Source organism: Engraulis encrasicolus, chromosome 17 (genome assembly GCF_034702125.1).
Source record: "Engraulis encrasicolus isolate BLACKSEA-1 chromosome 17, IST_EnEncr_1.0, whole genome shotgun sequence".
NCBI classification, from domain to species: domain Eukaryota; kingdom Metazoa; phylum Chordata; class Actinopteri; order Clupeiformes; family Engraulidae; genus Engraulis; species Engraulis encrasicolus.
In genome coordinates, this window is record NC_085873.1 from 15,203,249 (window position 1) to 15,227,510 (window position 24,262).

Consider the following 24,262-nt stretch of genomic DNA (forward strand, 5'->3'; position numbering starts at 1 on the left):
TGTCGTCAAAAACAAAAATACCTGTCACAAATATTGTCTGCTTGTGGACCAAATGAACACTAAAAGGACATATTTCCTGTCATGAATGTGTGCTGCCACGACGGAGCATTGAAGTCTAAATTACAGTAGACAGTCTGGGCTTTCATGACAACTATAGACAGACAAGTCCAAAGCAATAACTCCAACAGCAGTGTAAACCCTTTTGACAAAGTACACCCCAGTTCAATCACATCAGATAAGTTCCTACTGCCGTGCAGAGAAGCCAACAAGGGAGAGGGGGTCAGATGTCTCGGGCCCAAGGCAATGGGGGGCCCAGATTTGGGTTCCCATTACATTGCATGTATTGGATTAGGGGGCCCTTCAGATAATTTTGTCCCGGGCCCGGCCAAAGCTGTCAGTGGCCCTGCTGCCATGAAACCACATACTGTGAAGTAATGAGAGCGGTGCAGTGCGAGCGGAGCAGAGCGGATAGACAGACTGACCTGCGCTGCTCTTCCCCATGCTCTCCAGATGGCACAGTCAGGCACTCGTCCATGTGACCATGAAGCAGCCGCAAAACATCCCCTCCAATCAGGAAGCCTACACAGAGCACATACCATGGACAACGTCACATTAGTGGTAATCTTTTGTTTTGTTTTTTTTGTTTTTTTTTGTTTTACATAAGCGAAGGGACAGAAGGGACTTTGCATAAAAATGGGAAAAAACCCACAGGTAAACAGTGAACATGCAGAAATACACTAAAATGTTTAGTAACAGTGTTAACTTGTATGGTTAATAGATATAGCTACTTTTCCTGTTAATTTCAAGTTTGAATTTATGGTAACGCTAAATGACTAAATGTTTTTCACAAAAAACATGGGCTCAGGTGCAAAAGGGGGTCCCAGCAGGAAAAAAAGGTTGGTGCTGGCTGCATTAGAGAAAGAAAGCCATGGCCTACCCTGTGCCACCTCACTCCCCGAACAGATGGGGGCCACACTCCACAGGGTCTGCTGGAAGGCTGCGTCTACATGCAGACTGTCATTCCCATATGACAAGTGCTTGATAAAGCAAAGAGAGACACAAAAACAGCTCAAACTTTTTTTATGCATGACAGCACGTATATAATTTGTGTCTTTTGATGTAACTCTATTTCGGTAGTCACATAATAAAATAAAATAAAGGGTAATTTGAAGATACAATATAGTGTTCATGGTAAGGAGTTCTCAATAAGTGTAATTTGAGGATACATACTAGTGTTCGTGGTAAAGGGTCTTACCAAATAGCGCTCTGAAGATACACTGACCAAAATCAGGTCATCTCCCACGCGCACCTTCTCTCCTTCCGACCGTTGTTTGGAGGCCGGATGAATGGTCCACCAACATGCCTCACCTGTTCACATGGGGCTTGTTTTAGAAGCAATTTAGCAATCTTTTTTTGCGTTTGCGGTGACTCGACTCGGCTTCACAATGTGCACTATGAGGTGATATACAATGTTGGACAAATATTGTTCATATTCCATCGTCAATCTGAAGCATTTGACCAACAATGGCGTTATGCATTATTGTTACTAATACATGCATCCATCCATTCGTTCCATCTAATTATGCTGCATAAACACAGCATTGCATTTGTTAGATGGATATCCCTACCGGTAGTTTCGACTGTGAAATATCAGTCTTCTACTATAGGGCGCTAGACCTACCTGTCGTGTCCTCTTGAAGACCAACATCAAATGCGAGTTTATCTGTTGACGACCGTGAAGTCGATAAACAACACAGGTACTGGATGTGGAGAGAAATCAGACAGGTGGGTAAGGGCGATCAATTATGAGTCTCTTTCATAAGTTATACGATCTAACAGCACTAGACAAAGGAGGAGTACAACAGAAACTCACCATTCACTGTTACATGCTCAAAATATTTTTACATGCCCTCTATACACGTACTCTATGTCTTGAAATCAATAAAAAATATCAGGGTATTTCCCCACCTAGTCCCCTTTAAGTGAACCGAACACAGTCCTCTTTAAGTGGACCAGAAAAGGAACTGACAGCAAAAGGACTCAGTTCTGTCAAACAAAAGGGTAATTCCACGCGCTTCTGCTTTATCATCTGGTGCATCGACGGGAGAGAGGCAGGAAATCTTCACTTAAAGGACAACACCGGAGCATCACAGATGTAATTCTTTATTTTTTCTGTTATGCACCTAAATAATAAAAAACACAAATAATTACATCTGTGCTGCTCCGGTATTGTCCTTCAAGTGAAGGACTCAGTTCTGTTTTTGTTTATATTGTGAGTGTATTACATAAAGAACTGGCTGCCATTTCTGGTCCCGTTAGGCTTTTATGGTGTGTCAGTCATCTTTTTGATCACACCCGATCCTAGAGCCCTCCTCAAGTGATTGCACCTAGTCTCAAGTGCAACATGTCAGGACTCATAAGTGAACCGCACTGAGACCACGTCAATAAAGGTCTCAGTACGCTTCCCTTCCGAGGGTTCTGGGTACACTTTGAAGCGTTCACATATCCGCAGAAATGCTGACTCACTGGTCTGAGTTTGCTTAAATGGCTGAAAGGGAGCAGGTGTGAAAACACCCTTAATCACAAAAAAGAAAACCATGCCAACTCACCATTCCACTATAGGAGTGTCTGAGGAGCACAGCGTGGCCGTAGAGCAGCGTACGATGGCCCCCACCCTGGGCAGTCTGGCCACACACACCAGCAAACACACACGCACACACACACACGCACACACACACACACACACACACACACACACACACACACACACACACACACACACACACACACACGCACACACACACACACACACACACACACACACACACACACACACACACACGTACGTGCGGGCGCGCACACACAAACAGGGACACGCACACACACACACACACACACACATGCAAGCAAACGCACGCGCACACACACACATGGACACACACATACGCACACAAGCACACACACACACACATTAGCGCACAGAAACTCTTGGACACATTTGGCACATAGACACGCAAAACTGTGGCACATGGTGCACACGAATGTGAAGATTGCCTTGGAGGGGGAAAACATATAAACTGAGACTGTACATATCAGACGTTTCAGTGGAAGGAAAAATGTAAACCCATCAGACCCCAACTACAGCACAATAAAGCGAGGCTTAGACAGCTTTATAACCAACAGCCCAGATATATTAGCTCAATGCAGCAAATACAAGGTACAGCATCCAGAGAAATGTCAAAGGTTAAAATAACACAGTAGACGGTTTCCTAGGGAGACAACGTGGCGATTTCCCCCCCAGGTTCTGTACAGTGCACCGTCCATACCTGTATGTCCGTTTGCCTTTTTTTTCCACAGATCCTCCCACTTTTTTATACCAGGCAAATGTCTGTTGTGTTCTGACAACTAAATCTGTATAGAAATGATGTTTCCATCACAACTAAAAGACAAATGAAATATGTCCTTAGCCATATTACATTTTTTAGTAATCGCTTGTGGTGATGGGATCACTTGTTAGCAGCAAACCACCACAGATGGTGTTGGGAATGGCATGAAGATCTCTGATATGCTGAGAATGAAACATCAACTTTTAGGGTACTCACAAAACGCAAAACGCACTTGATCACGACAGAATGGAAAAGAACTGTGCATGTATACACTTAAAAGTACAGACGTACGGTACAGTGCATACTACATGTATACATACACAGTTATCCGAAGGGGAAAACTCACCTTCATCATGAATTTCTGATTGCCCATAAATCAAGAGAAGAATGGGGTTCAGAAGAAACAACACAGAACAAGACAGCAGCAGTTCAATAGGATATGTGCTACCGCTGGAATGAGTGATCATGGAATCGACCCCACGGAGGGAAACGAATTCAACACTGTGGCAAAAGGCGTACGAAAAAGAGGGTAAAAGTAGAGAAAAAAATGCCTTTCATGTAATAATAAAAATTAGTGATATGTGGAGGAATGTTAAATGGACAGACATATTGATGTATGAAAATGTGGAGAAGGCACATACCCATTTTTCCACATCAACTTGCTGTAGAAATGGGAGGCATAAAGAGGGAGAAAAGGAGGTTGCCTTCATCTTAACAGGGACAAAACATCAATACTGTGTGCAAACTGATTCTAATCTCAAAAAAATAAATTAATAAAGAAGCACTCCTCAGATTTCTTTTTGCTTTTTTAATCGCCTCACTGATGAGTGCTTCTTTATTCACTTATTTTTGAGATTTGAGTTCATTCATTGACAAGGTTAAGCACCCAGTGTAGAGCAGCAGACAACAAGGTGTTGAGCGCGCTTCCTGATCCTTCAAACTGATTCTAATGACATAACCTTGTCACTTCTGCATTGTCATCATTGGTGTCCATAAACTCTGACATTTTGGAGAGAATAAACCGATAAAATGAAGAATCAGAAAGCAGTGAAGCATGAAAACATCATCTTTTTCCGATGCTGCTTCCAATGGCATAACTTTGCAAACCGATTATAATTGCAAACTGCTTGAGAATTCAGAAAAGTGCAGCTACGATTTAATTAAACAATTCAGGGGTGCATTTCTCAAAAGAGAAGTTGTTAGCCTGTTAGCAAGTTCGGTAGTTGCCAATGGGAAAATGCATTGAAAACAACAAATATAGTAGCAACTTTGGTTTCCAGAAATGCACCCCAGTATTGTTTTCCATTTTCATGACTATTCTATGTGCATCCCTGATACTATACTGTATTTGCTTTACTACTTTATCAGCATAACAACTATACTACTGATGTATACTGTACTACAGTAGGGCCTATACGATGCCGTACTACACTATACAACACTATCTTGAATCTGTTCTATAGCCTACTATTATACTGCCCACCAAAGGCAAGTTCAGTAAGTACTTATTTTGTCAAAATTGAGTTTAGACTGAAAATGGTCTTCTTTACACCTTCATTGTCTTGTGACAAAGCCTCGTGGTCCAAATGTGTCCTGTTTTAGATACATTGTCTTGCTATGACAAATTTGAAGCAAATACAAGACCAACCTACTGTAATGCTAAGCTTTAAAGGTATTTATCTCAGTTTCAATGTTGGCGTAGTTACTGGACTTTGTCTTTGTAGGGCACTATACTATTCTATATACTGTACTACAGTACACCATACTAATACTATACTATGCTATACAACACTACACTACACTACACTACACTACACTACACTACACTACACTGCACTACACTACACTACACTACACTACACTACACTACACTACACTACACTACACTACACTACGCTACGCTATACATCTGCTTCCTTATCCTGACTTGACTTGACTAGACCTTTTGAACATTTCAGCTTTTGGTAAATAACTAATATCAAAATGCATATTGGGCATTATCTGCAATCCCTTCTAATCTAATTCCTAATCCTCTGGCCAATGTGCAGTGGCCCTCGAATAAATAAAGTGCACTGCTTATCTCCGTCCTCGCGAATTAGAGCAACAAGAGCAGAACACGATGTGCCTTGAGCTGTGTGTGGAAGGAAAGGACGCTAGAGAGGCACTTTGAGGGTAAAAAAGGGATCGGGGGTAGAGGAGAGGAGGGGAGGGGAGGGGAGGGGAGAGTAGGGGAGGGAGCAAGACACAGAAAACAAAAATGGAGCATGATGCATTTGGGAATGGCCGGGAGACTGGATCAACCGGGTGAGGCGCAAACCGCAAACGTGACATTAATAGTTCACAACAGAACACTGCACTTCACGCCTCCTAATGCCATGGTATGAAACTCAACTGTCTATCTGTGTTTGTGGTGGCTGAGTCAGTGATGCGACAGTGCGAGAGCTCTGGGATTATCTGATCTCATCCAATCACTGCATGTCTAAAGGGGTATTGGGTGTAATCTGCATGTTATCTTTTAGTCACTGTTATCTTAGTAGTTTTAAAGTGTTTATGAAACGAAAACAAACGGTCATTCCCATTAAAGCCTGTTTTTTTCTGATAGCATCGATGAGACTTTGAACCCAATCATCCTGGAGGAACTTGTGAAAATGGCAACTCAAAGTGTGAATTCTGTGAAATTTGGTGTGACTAATGAGCTGGGCTGTGACATCAAAGAGGGGAGTCCCTGGTTTGCTAGTATGGCGATGTGAGAAAACAACACACATTTGATGGACCCACATCTTATAAAGGAACCAAAATTCTGATACAAACATCAGCGTGTCGAAAAACCACACATCCAACCTCATGAGAAAAAAAAACAGCAGCACAAATCTATTTCAGAGGCACTGATCTGACATCTGCAGAAAGTGACATGTCTGACAGGTGAAGTGACGATTGTTGACATAGCCTGACAGTTCTTATGTTTATGGTTACGGTTGCTAAGGGCGCTTTGCCATGACCCAAAGATGACATGGCGTGTGCATTTGTTGACAAATGGGGGGCATTTTGATTCAATTGCGCGATATAGTGTGATTGAAATGCATGTAGGCTACATGCAAAGATATCATCTAGAGAAAAAACGGAGGTATTAGGCTGTTGAAAAAACACCCTATATAGTCTGAGTCCTCAGCATATTTTTAGCGTTTATCATTATTATTATTTTTTGTGCTCAAAGTCACAGGCGTTGCGTGTCCCTCAGCCTGACTCTGAGGACGAGGTGTGTCCAAACGTCAGCCACACATGCACCACAATACTAAAAACAAACAATCAACGCTTCAAAGTAGGCCTACGCTATGTGCATCTCCATTTATTCGCTAAGCAGTGTAGCCCAGTCTGTGAGTTGGCTGTCCTCTACCGAGAGCACCACGCTGATGCGCGGATATCCTCCCAAAACCAATATATTGACCAGTTGAATGGCAATCAACAAAAAGTGCATATTCCGAGAGCATTCGCAACGGTTTGGCATGTAATGTGCATTACCCTTTCCTGAAAACAACATACAAAGCAGATGGACAAGGTAAAACAGGGGCAGTTTCAGTCTGCACGCCGGCGATGTCAATTGTTGGAACTGCTTGAGGCAATAGCATTGTCTTCAGTCCAACCATGCCCGCGACCTCCACATTTGTGGTGAAGCACAAGGGGTGGAAATGTGCCGAGCACAACAGTGACCACAAGCTTGCTTCAAAACCACGCATTGGATCCACAGAGCCCTAGCTTGATTTAGCCTTCTCCTTGTTGGCCACAGTTCCATCATTCTTCACAGAAGGGAACTTGTGCAAAGATATTCCTTCTGTCAAGTAGCCATTTTTGCAGCTGGCACCGTTCGGCTCTCCAGCAACACACTGCTTGACACTGCGCTTTGTTTTGGTACTAGCCACCATTGATCTGAACAAGGTGGAATGAGGTGAACTCACCCCTTCTATGTCACGCATATCATTTGCATAAAATTTGCATGTCACCAAAAAAACACTTTTTGGGAACGTTTTAACATGACTTTTAGGACAAAATATCACCCAGACAATATCCCATTTCATTCACAAGGCTTAGAACTTTCAGAATCTGTCCTGGAAATGGTCAAATTCCTTTACTTTGTTTTCGTTTCATAAACTCTTTAAGTACATTACCCAACTCTGTTTATTTTGCCTGCATACTTCCACTTGCACTGTTACACTTAAAACATGAGGCACTGGCTGCATATTCTTCCAAAGATTAAAAAAATCAAATTTGCAGTGCTGTGTTTTGGTGACATCCCTCAAAAGTCTGCCCAGTGTGCACAGCCTTTTGTACAGTATGGCGTGTCCCAATGCTCAATGTGCCATACACATGACATGACATAACAGTTTAGTTTAGTTTTATTTGAAATGGACAGCTACATAGCACAGCATAGCATACACTAACAGCGTCAGTGTCAAAACAGTGCCATGACAAAGTCATAAACAAGTCATAAACATCATGTCCATGTCACAAACATGGACTGCCGCCACCAGACTACACATTTCACGCCTAGCTAATACAATTCAAGGCTACAAAGCTCCTCAACAACTCCAGAATTAAGCTATTCCCAATTTATTGACGAAATGCTGCGGTTGGCCATTCATTGTTTATAGCCTGTCAATGCCAGTGTCATTTTTTGTAAACCGATGTCTTTTTTTTTTTATTTTCTATACCAATGTCGTCTCAGTACTGATCGGATCTGATGTGCAGAGGGCCTAAGGGCCTTTTCACACCAGACATGCCGTCGACGAGACTGAGGTGATTTTTACCGGCAGTGGAAAAAATGCATGGAAAGAGATGAAATCTTCCACACCAACATGGCAGTAGTCGGGCGGAAGCGGCACAGGAGAGAGCTCAGTGCTGCGCTGCAATTGGACAATCTAACTCCAGCGTCCCGTTGAAATGAATGGCAAAGTAGCAAAATAGCATTGGCTGTGGGGGTATTTTGAACAGGACTGGCCAGTCACGCCGACGTGGTCAGTGTGAAAGGCTGAGTAGAACACACCAACAGAGACTCTGCGGAAAGACAGCCGTATTCTTGATACCGCCACGCTCTGGTGTGTTACAGGCCTAAAGCTCTAAAAGGTAGTTAGAGGGCTCTCTAGTAGTAGTAGTAGTAGTAGTAGTAGTAGCCTTTATTATCCCCAGTATGGGCACACCCCCGACACACACACACACACACACACACACACACACACACACACACACACACACACACACACACACACACACACACACACACACACACACACACACACACACACACACACACACACACACACACACACACTAATAAACAAAACCTATAACTTCGAGGTGATTTAAATGATCAAGTGAGCTCCCCGTTAAATGTGCAAACTACCATGGCCCAGCCTGGCCCTGTACTAGATAAGATAATAACTTTCATTTGGACGAATTAAAACAATATAAGGACAGCAACGGAAAGACAAGTGAAACATAGGGCCAGCAGCAAAGCCACACCCCCAAAACGGAGAGTAACCACATCACACACGGACCATTAGTCCACTCCCTATCCTCTCTCACGCACGCACACAAAGATGCGCGCATGCAAACGCACATACGCACACACACATTTACCATAAGCAGACCACACAACCTGCAGCATTAGTTCAAAACTGCAGTAGATTAGTTCATAAACTATTCCAAGATCTTTTGGAATAAAATATGTCTTTGTCTGTGCTTTTGACCTCCAAATATGATTTTACTACAATAGAACTTGCTTTTAACCTCCAAATATGATTTTACTACAATAGAACTTGGGAAGATAGAGTATCAATATTAAAAATTAAAATTAGATATCATATCTAGTGATTTGATCTTTTGACTGTGATATGTATGAGACTGATTAGCACTTAATAAACAATTACTAATTATCTGATCCAATCGGGCCCATGCACATATGCTGGTACATTTACACCTCACACGCAACCACATAAGCTATTGCCCCTAGGTAAGGACCAGCATTCTCTAAAATCCCTTTAATTAACTGCAGTCAACATTGTCTTCCCATGAGGCAAGTTTGTTTACATTCACTGTGGACACTTCAACATTGATTAAAAAAATGTTTTCTCTGTATGTGGGTATCAACTGGTAAGTATTTCAGTATGATTCAATACAGTTTAAGACAAGAAAAATGATCATTTAGTAGCCTAACGTACAACTTGCCCAAGTGAAGTACAACTTACAGCTTACACGGTTCACTTACCATTTTTACTGTGCTTGCCGTGGTGTTGGAGGTTATTGTGGTCATTGTACATGGCATACAGTGGTATGCCGTTTCTTGCTATTCAAAACCCCGATATTTCCATTAACTTTCACCAAGTAGTGCTATGGTACAAGTGATAATGGATGGACTGAGATGACTTGCCTCTAACACAGGCACACTAAAAATGGATATTGTTTAATATATTAGGAAATTATTTCACCTCAATGATGTCACTTCCTCTCTGGGGTGGCTAATGCAGTGTGTACAATCAAAACTTAGCCTGCAAAATCTGGTGAGCATAGCAGAAAGCCTATAAGCACTACAGCACATAACAAGAACAAGAAGACAAGAGGAAGAGGCTTTTGAAAATCAATCAGGATTTGCACCATGGACCTCGCCCTAAAAAAGGAATGGCACTGTTTCAAATCATCAACCTGCAAATGAAAAGGGGGGCTAAAACATGTCTTGTCAAATGTTGACTAGAAATACAAAGTTCTAGGTGTCAAAATATGTACGCGTACTCACCCCCTCAGCTTTTTCTTCAGTGTTGGCAAGCATCTCTTGAAGAGCACGCACAGAGAGTGACTGCTCAAGGACGAAGGTACATATTGAAAGGTCCGGGGGTACATTCTGCAACGACACATGCAGATTGATGTAATAACCTATTGAACAATACATTTAGAAGTGATTGACATACGGATGGATGTATTTTTTTTTAATTAGTTCACACGGCTCTGCTTCCAAGGCGGTAAGGAGGGTAAGGACTTCAAATTCTGTTCTGATTGAGTATTTATTCCATTAAAATTAAAAATGTAAACATCACTAATTCTTCAAAACAGAATGCTGACCTGTCATTGGATACAGCTAGGCCCATATGAAATTAAATGAATGTTCTGGACAACCGATCTCAGTCTCAAGGCCTTAAATGTGAACAGTTGACACCCCACTGAATTGGAACCTTTTTCTGCTGAAAAGATTGTGCAGCTTTACCCCGCGAACACACCAGAAGTCGCTGGAAAAAGCTGTAGGCTAAGTGTGTTCATAGCAGGAGTGATATGAGCGACAGGTTATGCCTGTTAAAAGTAGAATGCAAGCATTCTGACACTCTAATAGGCTGCAGCGACTGTCGCCGTACTGCATCATAGCTAATTAGCATACTATTTGCTGAAGTTCAATACGAACTGTTGCTCAAATCGCCTCCAGCTGCCCAAATCACTTTTGTCTTTTCTGTCGCTAGCTCCTCCATATAATTACCTCCGTCGCCAGTGTCGCTCTAGTCGCTTCTGGTAGCCTTGTCCACAACCACCACAACGGGGTCTGCTCATTCGTCAGACAGCCCATTAGTCCGACAGCTCATAAGTCAAACAATAAGTCATAGAGGAGCATAATAACGCTCAGGCTGGGCTACAAGCTACATGCCTTTACTGACGGTTAGGGTTAGGAATTGTTTTGGTTTGGGCATAGTATGTGTGTGGTCGGACTAATGGGCTGTCGGACCAATTGAATGTAACCACCACAACATACTGTCATTCATGCCCAAGGGGGCAATGCAGAGTGCATTAAGAACTGGGGAACCTATGATCATTTGGGTAGTCAGATTTTGCTGAAAAAAATTCTAAGCACAATGGTCAATCTAGGATGACTCATCACAAGGAGCATTTGTACTGTAAGTGCATCAGACTTGCCTTTGAATTGGAAGTAGATTCGAGAAAGCAGAGTCGGTTCCCAAAGCCCTCGGCTGCCAGACACAGCTTCTGCTGCTCTTTGTTGATGGTGGCAGAGCACTGCAGCACCACTTCATCATCCTGCACAAAGCATGAAAGAAAAAAAAACAGTCACGTCTTTTTAAGGATATTTTTGGGGATATCATTATGTCTATTGAGACAGGATAATGTGTGTGTGTGTGTGTGTGTGTGTGAGAGAGAGAGAGAGAGAGAGAGAGAGAGAGAAAGAGAGAGAGAGAGAGAGAGAGAGAATGTCATAACCTTGTCATAACCTTGGGTCAGCCTCGAACCCGTTTCCCCAGATTTATTGTACCGTTAAAGTGATACTGTGCCATTTTTGAAAATCATCTTTAAAAAAAAAATCTTATTAGCCTACCACCTCTTGAGTTAAATGATTGAGTTTTACCTTTCTCCTGTTATGTACCTTCAACCATTCTCTGAGTATGGCAGTGCAAATTTTACCTCCAAGTTAGCAATTAACACTGAATCCTATAGGTCCAGCTAACTAGCAGTATTGCTTTAAAGACAGATCTGACTTCATGGCAGGGCTGACACCTGCACCACCAGCATGAACTGTTCTGTACAGTATACACCAATTCCACAAACTCATATAGTGGTGAATTCAGGTAAATTGGGCCACTTTTTTGCATATAAGCAAATGCCCCCAAAGTGGCCCAATTTACCTGAATTCACCATGTGTGATTATTACCTGCCCTCCCACCCAGGCCAGATATTGCAATGACCCTGGTGGTATTCCTGGCGATAAACCTGGCTAAGTCAACCTACAGGAAGTGTTAAACCTGCTAATAGATAGCCCACATGTGTCATTTTACGGTAGTTTCAGAAAACGAGGACTGCAGGCTCTTTTATTAGATGATTTACCACAACCTCAAGGTTAACTTAACCTGGCTTACTACTAAGCCAGGTTCTTAGAATCACCCCCTGTCTGTCTGTCTGTCTGTCTGTTTCTTTGCGTATGTCCATCTGCAGCGTTGTCAACATCATCACGTGCATCTAGTGTTGGGCAGGGGGCCAGGCTGCCATCCCAGATTGCTCTTGTTCTCCGCTGTGACGGTCAACAGAGCTGTGTACTCTTTTAATACATCACTGCTGATTGATGTCCCGTAGGTCACCTGATCTCATGTCCTCCACAAAGGCTTGCAGACGGTGGTTATACCCAGGCGGATTGCAACCAAACCTTTGTTTTTACATGTTTGTCAAACGTACATTGGAAAAATAATATTAAAAAACAACTCTGTCAACATGATAAATTATGCAAATAAAGTGGAGCATCATCGTTCCAACAACAACTACTGCATATTTAGACAATGTATTAGCCCGATGCAACTTTATCTTGCCAAAAAACCATCCTGTGTTATGAGAGCTTCAATCCTTTTCTGTGCAGTTCCACTGTGCTTTACAGAATCAGTCATCCCCACCCTATCTTTAACTACGCTAATATATAAATTGACAGCGAGAAGTACGTTGGCACGTTGCACTCACCTCCGTAGATAGAGTACAGTACGTAGGGTCTACTATGCTGCCATATACAGGCCTGTGCATCGCCACTGATGGATCACGACATCATTCATGTTTATTACCAGGTCAATAGATCAGTTGACGAGGCCATCACCCTATCTATTCACTTCACTCCGCAACATCTGGAGTCTAGTGACATTTATGTCCAAATCATGCGCATTTACTTTCACGTCACATTCAGACCCTCGACTCAGAAGAGCCACAAAGCTGTCTGCCAGCCATCTCAAGATTCTCTTTATTGGTCCCGAGGGAAATTTGTCTTGGACATACACATAGCTGCCATAGATCACGCAACATACATGACTAAAAAAAGAGTATAGGCTACATAAAGTGCCATCATAAAGTGTTAAAGTGTAGTGCGGCCCCTTACATAGCATCACAAGACTGGTACCTTTGATCACGACATGAGTTCAATAGGTAAACAGACGCTGGAATAAAACATAACTTGTATCTATTCAAAAACATTTTGTTCTTAACTGGGGCTTTATATCGCCTGCCAGAGGGCGACAGCTCATACTCTGGGCCCAAAACATGTGATGGGTCCTTACTTATTGTCCTGGCCTGCCTGACTACAAGACTCGTCATATGTTGCTAGGAGGGTGGGGTCATCCCTCACTCCCACCACTTTCAGCAGAGAACATCAGTCATGAGTAAGCGATTAGTTAGGGCGTCAGAATTGTAGTCCAAAGGTTGCTGGTTCCACTCCTGACCCGCCAGGTTGGTCGGGGGAGTAATTAACCAGTGCTCTTCCTCATTCTCCTCCATGACTGAGGTACCCTGAGCATGGTACCGACCTGCCACACTGCTCCCTTGGGGGCAAGATTGGGGGCTGCCCCCTTGCTTTTCTTCACCTGAACTTATTATATCGTAATCCACCTTCATCAGCCTTTTGCCGATCTTACCGTAAGTGTGTTAACTCCCAGAATGTCAGCAATACTGGGACGTTAACCTGGGAAGTTAACAGCATGCATATACTCAGAAACAGAAAATAGAGATTGTAGCTCTTATAGCAAATAAATATGAGTAAACACCATGGGGAGTGAGCATCTTCAGGAGTCAGCTTGTCTATCACTGCTTGTAGCTGAGTCCATGTCCCTGAGAATGTTCAATGTGTGAGTGCCGTCAAAAACACCAACTGTGGCACAAGAACGAACAAGATTCATCTTTTGAAAAGGGCTCTGTGCCTCCAGGAAAGACTACGCTGCACCTGTCATGCTCAAGCCCTGAAAAGAGATTCTGTAGTGATATGTGTGTTGGTGTTAGTGTGTTTTCTTTTTTTATTTGTGCAAGACCAGTTTTTGTATATTGGATGAGAGAACACGTGACGAGCCGGCCCCGGATAGTAGGAGAGCGTCAGCAGTGGATGTGTGGGTGGGTGAGAAGTGCTTTAACCCTAACCTGCTAGCTCTTATAGTCTGTTACATAAGCCTGTAGCACACACAAATGTATGCACACACGCGCACACACATGCGCACAAACAAACACACACGCACGCGCACACACACACACACACAGTGAGCTCAATACGCCTTAGTTGTTGAACATCAAAAAGGCATCCAGAGCAAAGGCTTTCTCCTACACCATCTAGCTGTACACATACACACATGCATGCACACACACACGCATATCCCAGGGGTGTCATCCACAACAACTACAACAGCTATACAAATACAAAGAACCACTTCCTATACACAGACACATCCACAACGAAATCCAAGAAGATTTCCCTATTCACACATCCACAACGAAATCCTAGAAGATTTCCCTATTCACTTCACTGAACTGCACCACTCAGCCACCAAAAGAAAAGTTTAGCCAGCAAAATTGTTTTTTAAACCAGTGAACTTCCATAAGAAATGAGACATGAAATGGTTAACATCCTAGGGTTCTTTTGAGTGGTGTTCAAATCAAAAACAAAACAGTCTGAACTTCCCTTAAGAGAGGTTTGAGAGCACACACTGTTGAAATGCGTTTGGTTTGGACAAGCAATTATTGTTCACCCTGGTGAAACCGAACTGCGCCAATAGAGCAAGTGCTCTAAGTTTGGCCCATATACAGTACCATTACATTTGCCTAAATGAACATGGCCAGCTTCTATACAACACATGCACTTTCTTCTGTTATTTATACACCATATAAAACCAAAAGGAGATATGATAATGAAACACTGTACAGGTGTGTTAGAGGTAAACCGGGATAACAATCAATCTATAAATCAATCACTCAAAATGTATAGCACAATATTACTAGTCTGATAAACCAGACTAAATGTGAGATTAGATGTGTAATTTAGTCTGGCCCTGATGAATGATACATCGAGAGATTGTTGATGGAAACAACCCGTTGTTATTAAAATTGTCTTGTGCCTATTGGTCAACGCTTTGCCGTCACTCCCTCAAAACCCTGTCCGCTTTGCATCCAAAGATTCAAAACGAATCAAGACAAGTCTCCTGCGTTGTGATTGGTCTGCCAGATTCAGGGCATTGGGGCATTGTCCGAGGCTAGACCCACTCGCAAGCAAAAACAATTTTGCCCGCTGGCGGGTGGGGCTATTTTACTATGCTACAATATCACAACTAAAAAGTTGACTCAAAGTGCTGTCTCTGCATACCATGTATTATGCCATTGTGGGCTATTGTTTAGAGGGCACGTTCGGTATTTCACAATTTAAGCCCTTTAGTGAGTTTGGCTAATTTAGACTGATAAATAATTTTCTCATTTGCATGTTAATATTTGTGCACTTTCAACCCTTGGGGCACCCCAGTGGAGATCTTGTGAATTGACGACAACTGTCCTTACAATGACAATGAACTGCTATATGAATGCTCAGTGAGGTAGGATTTTAGCCTGAAGTGAGTCACACTCAGGATGCCCATGTTTGAGAATATACTACATAGTTGTTAAGAAGGTTGTTGAGATCGGCAATAGGCTAGCCTGACTATCAGTCACCAAACAAAATCACTTGTGGGATTTAGTCTATTTTTAATTATTTTTTATTTTTAATTTATTTTATTATTTTCATTTTTTACCATCCAACACAGCACTGAGCAGTTGCAACCCCCATTTCACTGCCAATTGTGCTTGCACAAGGAAGCATGTGACAAATAAAAATCTTGAATCTTGAATCTTGAATCTAGTCTGGGCAGTACCATCTATTCATTTTGGGATAGTTTATGATTGTCCATGGCAGTTTACTGAGCTCAAATGGTCTATCACTAATGCAAATGTAGCCCATGACCAATCAAAGCCGATGATGTAAAAATACAGTATAACATGACAAGACAACTCTTAGAGGATCACTAATCATGCCTATGCAGAAAATGGGATCTCCTTTTTGCTGGCAGGCTGTTGCAAATGAATTCATGAGCATAATGCAGTGTTCTCACAAAATGGTGTCAAACGGCATGTCAATTTATTGTGTGTGTTATAGGATGCCTTTTTGTTTGTAGGTACAAGTTCTGTTTCTAAACTTAACTAATGTCCAAACTGAGTCTGGTGTTACCATCCCCTTGTAGTAATTTCTTTATAAATACATGTTGGATTGTATCGTAATACAGAGGGTCTGGAACCAGAGTTCTGAGAAGGGGTTCTTCTTGTTAGAAGAAAAACTGGCCAATCAGCGAATGTGAGGGACATAGGAGAGGGGCATTACATTTAATCACATTTTTACATTATATTACACTTAACTGACGTTTTTATCCAAAGCAACTTACTGATAGTGGAGTTAGATGCCTTGCTCAACAGCACCTCAGACATGGAGTGCAGTATGGAGCGGTAAGGATGGGATTTGAAGCGGCCCTCTGATCTTAAGCCTGTCTCCTTAACACTACCCCATGTGCCCATATTTCGAACATCAATGGAGTTCACCCCTCCCACCAGTAGTTTGGAAACTAAAAAAATATACACATTCTTGAAAATTTTACTTTGCTGAGTATCCTAAACTAATATTTTGTTGCATAACCATGGTTTTTAATAAGTTTGCATCTGTGGTGCATGGAGTCGACCAACTTCAGGCAAGGGTCGACAGACACTACAGGCCACAGCAGTTTGTTTTTGTCTCTTAAAGCATCTAACACCGACCATTCCCAGTTAGTGTACAACACAACATCGTTCTGAATTCATAATGGACGTGCAGCCTGCGCACAGGCCATCAATTGTATTTCATTCCACAATTTCTCTGCATTTCTTCGTTTTGCCTCATGAGCAGCATTTTTTATGTCAAACCACACATTTTCCATGAGATTAAGATCTGGGGATTGTGCTGGTCACTCCATTAGTTGGATGCTGTTAATCTAGAACAGCAATGTTTATGTCAGACCACACGTTTTCTATGAGATTAAAGTCTGGGGATTGTGCTGGTCACTCCATTAGTTGGATGCTGTTAATCTACAGTAGAACCATGATTTTACTTGTTGGTGTGGTTGGGGTTATTGTCGTGTTGAAACGCCCACTTCAAAGGCATTTCCTCTTCTGCATAATACAATATGCCTTCCTCCAGTATCCTGATGTACTCAAACTGATCCATGATCCCTGGTATGCAGTAAATAGGACCAACACTGAAGTACAAAAAAATCCCCATATCATGATCCTTGCACCACTATGCCTAACCGTCTTCACTGTACACTGAGGCTTGAATCTGTGTTTGTAGGACGTCTGTGACCCTTAGACCCTAAATTAACAATCTTATCTTATGGAGGTGCATGAATGAATGAATGAATGAATGAATGAATGAATGAATCTATTTGACTATTTTCATGTAAAAACATGGTACAGCTACTGAACCATACATTAAAACAAACATCATGATATGGGGATGTATGTGGATGTTTTTCGTACTATGGAGTTGACTCTGTGTGTGTGTGCGTGAGTGTGTGTGCGTGTGTGTCTTTTCTTTATCACTCGGCTGCAGTATATAGGGCAATGGTGGGCGTTCGGTGTGGGAGACCAACCACTTTATACAACGTGCATGCCCAGTGCATTCGCATAGCAAAGAGCTCTCCACACACTGGTTGCTAAAGCTGGAAAACTCACACGCATCTCAAGCACTACACCCTCTATGTTCACAACAGATACTACGGCACATCCTGGCTTATCCAGAGACTTGACAGCACCGATACGATGGTGATCAGATAATGCAATAGCTCACAATGTACAGTATATCCATCACTATGAATCTATATGCTATAGCAGCAATGCCGGGGTGGCCATTATAACTATCGGGAGATTTCCCGGCCCAAAATTCGGGTGTGGCCTGTTGGACCATGAGGAAATATTTTTAAATTTCTCACTTGGGTTATTCTAAATGCAATGGTCACTTGTAGTCTGCATAAATATTCACTATGACAGCGCAGCCACCGGCAGCACCACAGCAGATTATTAAGGTGCAACCATCTAGGCGCCAAAGAGTCCATGGGGAGGCGCGGCGAAATGCGCGAAGAAAGGTGCACTTGAAATCTGCGTGTAGCTTAATAATAGTCAAATTAAATGCATCCCTTTCTACTACCTCAACCACAACAGAAGTCGGCAATGAGGAGTCAGAAACGTATAGGAACAGGACAGTGTATGGGGTATAATTCAACTCATCTTTACTTTCTTAAAATAATATTTTAAGTTCGTGGCAATTGGCGTTATTTGGAAGCGACTTGAGAGCCCAGACATGGCGCGAGCACTGGAGAACCGCCGTGGCGTGTGCTTAACCCGATTTGTATTATTGAAGAAAAGCAAACGAGCGATTAAAAGGGGAAAGAGAGCGAGCGAGAGAGAGAGCGACGGAATGATGAAGCAAAGCGCAGGTAGGATTAAAGAAAGCAAAGGTGAAGTGACAGCTCATGCCATTACTCCCTCCCAAGCATTGCATGGAATGCCTCGCGATAAAAAATCTGTAGGCCTATAGAATAGAATAGAAAGCCTTTATTGTCAGTATACAAAGTATGGTTTGTAATGAACCTTTTGAAAGCTTCAGTTAGTTTTCAAACGTCGGAGGGAACTTGGATGTCACTTGACGCAACTCACAATCAGCTCGACAAGTTTTGAATCCTAATGGCCACATATAGTAGCATGACAGCAGTGCGCAGGTGAATAGGCTCAATAAGAAGTCCAGTAACACAAGTAATAGGGTGAGGATCAACGACAATCTTGGCATGCATGTTTGCAAATGAAATGTGAATAAAACGTTTGGTGATGTGACAGTTGCGACGAGAATGTGAGAGGGGGGATAAATTGATATGATATCTCAGCGGGCGTTACTAACTTCACGGCTCTGTGTGAGTCCAAGAATACGCTCAAGCAAGGCTACAAATGCAGGGTGACTTCTTGCTGCTATCGGTCTTTTGTAGGCAACCCGACATCGAACAGCTTTGCGCATCAAAGGCGTGTCGTCATTGTTTTTTTTCTCCAAGTCAACAGTATTTGTCAACTGTTCTTGACAAGGAAGCAATGATTTGGATAGGCCTTCTGTAATTACTGTAAAAGTAGCATTCATTAAAATGGCCATATTATGGGTAGCCTATTTTAAAAGAAATACAATTTAATAAGAATGAAAAAAACATGTATTGGGGATATCAATTGTTATTGAATCTGAAATTCATTTTGCATCCCTGAACAAGACTGATTTAAGTAAGGACAAGACAGCCTACATGTGGGCCTAACACCACGGGACTATTGCACATTAGTACCATGCATGTGGAGCATCAGACAAGCAGAACATGGAGCCTGACTCCACAGTAAACCACACTCACATCCACAGATACATGCAAGTTGTTGAGAACTTTTTTGTGATGGCAAATGCAGTTTGATTGGTCAAATAACTCATGTTCAAATACAAATATAGCTTTTCTTTTTTTGTTGTCATAGCCTAGGCCTATTTGTTTCAATTTGAATTAGCCTACACTTTGTAAAGTTAAAGTTTTCTGTTAACTTGACAATATACTCTAGGCCCCTACTTTAACACGAGTCCAATAAAATGCATTGTGAGCGATTTCCCATATCAAAGTGGCCTAGATGTGAATTAAATTCCCGGCCTGATTACAGGGCCCACTCAGGGCCTGTATAGCAGCCTGATCTCCAAAAATTCCGTGCTCCTGGACACGGATGTTAAGGACACAAAATCCGTGTCCAGGAGCACGGATTATGCCAAAATTCCGTGCTCCTGGACACAGAATTGTTTTCCGTGCTCCTGGACACAGAATTGTTTTCTGTGATGGGCACACAGAAGTGCTTTCTATAGGCTATTACCACAGCACTGTGTTAAAGGGACAACATGCAGTTGTATTGCTCACGCTACCCTTGACTTGTCAGTACCTGGTGATGCCACATTTTTCGGTTCAGTCCTTTTCGAGATATGAGCAATTCTAATGGGGGCAGCGTTTGTTTACATTTTTAAAAAATGAAACTTAGGCCAACTCCAAATATTTTCCCAAAAGGTACTGCTGTTTGCTAGTTGTCTGCTGATGTTTTATAACCTTTTGGATGTTTTTGGGAATAAATAAAAATGTTTTTTTGAAATGTAAACAAAGAGCTGCCCCCATTACAATGACCAGGATCTCGGAAACGGCTGAAGAAGAAGAAAAAAAAATCTGAGGTACTGACAAGTCCAGGGTAGTGTGAGCATTACAACTGCATGTTGAAATTGACCAAACTGTCCCTTTAACTCTATCATTAGAAAATACATACCAAATGCTAATCCTAAACAAAATAATGCTATAGCAATTTAAGTTGTGCCCTGACCAAAACATTCCCTAACCTTAACCTGTCATTAAAGATATATTTTTTGTGAAATAACTTTTCCAGTTGGTTGATAGCCTATCAAATTCATAAAATGAATGAAAGAAAACTAGCTGTGCCCAGAACAAAACAATCCCTAACCCTAACCTGTCAGTAAGAAATGTTTTTTTTTGTGAAAAAATATTTGAAATTAGGAAAGTCCTGAGAAAACACAAGACTGTGGAAACATAGAGCCGTGGGAGTATAGAGAGTGCACTTCTGTGTGTCCACCACGGAAAATAATTCCGTGTCCAGGAGCACAGAATTTTGGCAAAATCCGTGCTCCTGGACACGGATTTTGTGTCCTTAACATCCGTGTCCAGGAGCACGGAATTTTTCATGTTGCCTATAGTCAAGTTTCATCACAGTGGCTTAGTGCTCAACTTTACATTAACTTATAGGTAGCATTTCAAACAAATTTGCCATATCAAAAAATGAAGTAGGCTACGTTTGGTATTTTTAACCACTTTTTGTAATTATATTGAGAGTAGTTGATAGAAAGACAGGTAGTAGGGCTGTAACGATACACTCAACTCATGATTTTTGACCTACGGTTCGATACATCCCGTGATTTTGTTTGAAAATAATAATGGTGATTTGAAGCTTGGAAGCGCTATGACATCAAATCATGTGGTTGATTTCTGGACTATGGGTAACAGAACTTTGAAAGGGTGGATCACGATACTGCCTTCTTGCACCACGACAGTATCATGATTTCACGATTCAGAACAATATCGTTACAGCCCTAATAGGTAGATAGATAGATATATCGATCGATCGATCGATCGATAGGTAGATAGTTTTTATACTGTTTTAGTTTTTACTGACATCTATTCTGGTCAAAATCTGGACCAATCTACAATTCTCTTCATACGTGTGTTAATTTTAGTGACCATAAATTCAGAAACAGGATTCATTGTAGGCTATACACTTAAGACCTAAATTCAGGAAAAGATAAAAAATGTTTGTAAATGTATATTTCATTAACAACTTCTTACAGTAACCATGTACAGATTTGTACAGGACAGTAAAATTAACATTTCTAAATGATTAACAATTTAGGTTTTGCTTTATCCTCGAAACACAAAGCTTGTTTTTGCATTGGCCTACTTGATACAATGATGTTTATAGCTGTTACCAATACAAAGACAACTGGTCACTATTACACAATGTTTTGACAATAATATTGGTCTCCTACAGTATGCAATGAATAAATGAACATAACTGACCTTCTGAACTCTTGTATCAATTCCCTGATATAAAAGTAGCTCTGCAAAAGGTCATGTTTGTCTCGTATTTCATCCAATCCCAAAGGTCAATTTCAAAGCTTGTTTTGCTTTAAAGTCTTTACACATGCAGAGTTCCGCTGCTTTGTGCAGTGGGCCACACCTCTAACATGGCCATCCATCCACTCAAAGCAGAGTTCCTGATGTGCACAACTAGGGCTGCACAATATATGAAGAGTTCAGATGCAAAACCCCCTAAGTGCCTTTTCAGAAACATTTCATAATTCATTTTTATGTAATACAAATCTATCAAAATTGCACATTTTTTATTTTATTTATGTAATTTAAATATTTATATGTATTATCAAGTACATGAATGTAAACCAAACCAACAACGGGGTTCCCTAAAAATATAGAAGTGCAGGTCTTCAGAAATGGAGTTAGGGGGTTTTGCATCTGAACTCTTCATTTATCAAAAATGTATCAATATCACAATATCAAGAGTGGCGATATGCGTATCACGAAAATGAGCTTATTATCGCTAACAAGTAAAACATTTCTGTGTAGTCCAATCACTAGCTGAATATCAACAAACGCGCAAGTAGCCCGCCATGACCAAAGCCACGCCCCCCACACAGACCGACAAATTAGTCACAAGAAAAACACTCGGCTATATTTCTAAATATCGTTATCGAGATATTGCATGCTGTTATCGAGTATTCATTTTTTTCTGATATCGTGCTGCCCTATGCACAACCACCGTCCAGGGGCTGGTGATGTGCAGTAAGAGTAGTCCAAGGGAAGGAGAGATAAATCACAGCACACTGGTCTTCTTTGCAGGTTGTTTATTTAGGTGAACAACGCATTTTGCTGCCATCAGGTTCACAGAGTGAAGCGGCAGCGAAACGCGTTGTTCACCCAAATAAACTACCAGCAAAGAAGACCAGTGTACGGTGATTTATCTCTTCTTCACTTGGATTACATGCACTCATCAAACCTCTGTAGTTAATGGCCATACATTCAGAAAATTATTTTTGAGAACTAGGCTAAGCAATATCATACATATTGTACGTGTTGTAAAAGTACACAGATGCACATCTATAGCAGTTATATTACAGAATCGCAAAAGATAGATGAAATTCTGTATATCAACACCATATTGGGGCAGCCGTGGGTGTTAGTATTTAGATCAGAGGGTTGCAGGTTCGAATCCCACCCTTACCTCTCCCTTCACCTACACCCATGGTTGAGGTTCCCTTGAGCAAGGCACATTGTTCCTGGGACTGTAACCAAAACCCTGCAAATACCTGTAAGTCGCTTTGAAAAAAAGCGCCAGCTAACTATAATGCAATGCAATGGCACCATTTAAAATACTTTTATAGTTCTTCGAGTCCTAAAATACCCATCCTGCACGGCAAGCTGTTTCTGTACATGTATACTGAATGTATTAGTAAACTAGACCAAATCAGGTATGGTACATCCTGAAAGCCACCAAGTCCTCAGGTCAGTGCATAAAACCAACCTGCCATCTTGGCCAATTCTCTGTATGCATTTAGTATGATCATCAGACTCTGCTGTAATGTGTGATGAATAAGGGGCACTCACTGACATAAGACCTATGCAAACCCACTAACACTATCTGACCGATGGAGTTGGACCACCATAGGACACAGGATGTGAAACATGATAATGATAAACATGCTGATAGAAAGCGTCTCTCTCCCCCTGATGCAGGGGTTGCCATTCTAGTTGGCATCCGTTACATGAAATATGCATCTGATAATCTGATCTGTTGAATGGACTTGCACCAAATCTTGTTTGCCATCATAGGTACAGTACATGAACTGGTTGAAGTTTTGGAGGCCAATGCTTTTAACACAGTGACGATGGAGCAGTCAGTGCATTGGTGTAGTATACAAGTTTGCTTTTCTAACTGAGCACGGAGCTATTCCATTGTGTGCAAAAGCAAATAAAAAACACAACCATTGACTGACACGCACGTGGCTCTGTAAGACAAGTTACCATTTTAATACTGTGACTCAAAAGTCAGCCAATACTTGCAGGAGTCATTCATAAGCAAATAAAAACTATCTTGACCACTTCTGCAATGAGAAGAAAAAACAAACCTCGCCTTCCACCATGGTCCATCGAGTTTCCTAGTGTCTAACACATCATGATAGGCAAAACAAACTTGCCATAGGAACCCTCTGACTATACGCATATATATTCAATTGAAAGTCAACAAGGGCCAGTTTTTCAAATTCCCTCCAGTGAAGGGGCCAAACATAGAATCTGTATAACCGTGAGCAGCACAGTGTCCGAGGTTAGGGTGCGAAACAAGCGGATAACTTTCCGGACAAAGGAGAT

At 41.7% G+C, this 24,262-nt stretch overlaps 1 protein-coding gene across 1 annotated transcript in view; it reads right to left on the bottom strand.

Annotated features, from left to right (window-relative positions):
- ryr2a (ryanodine receptor 2a (cardiac)) overlaps window positions 1-24,262 on the bottom strand; it is a 133,524-nt gene that overhangs the window by 105,447 nt on the left and 3,815 nt on the right. The window contains exons 2-10 of the mRNA XM_063221827.1: window positions 11,331-11,450; window positions 10,171-10,275; window positions 4,028-4,048; window positions 3,733-3,747; window positions 2,610-2,684; window positions 1,682-1,760; window positions 1,256-1,368; window positions 938-1,037; window positions 483-579 (exon numbers count right to left, since the gene is read on the bottom strand). Coding sequence (XP_063077897.1) covers window positions 483-579; window positions 938-1,037; window positions 1,256-1,368; window positions 1,682-1,760; window positions 2,610-2,684; window positions 3,733-3,747; window positions 4,028-4,048; window positions 10,171-10,275; window positions 11,331-11,450 — 725 coding nt within the window. The remainder of the gene's footprint in view (window positions 1-482; window positions 580-937; window positions 1,038-1,255; window positions 1,369-1,681; window positions 1,761-2,609; window positions 2,685-3,732; window positions 3,748-4,027; window positions 4,049-10,170; window positions 10,276-11,330; window positions 11,451-24,262) is intronic.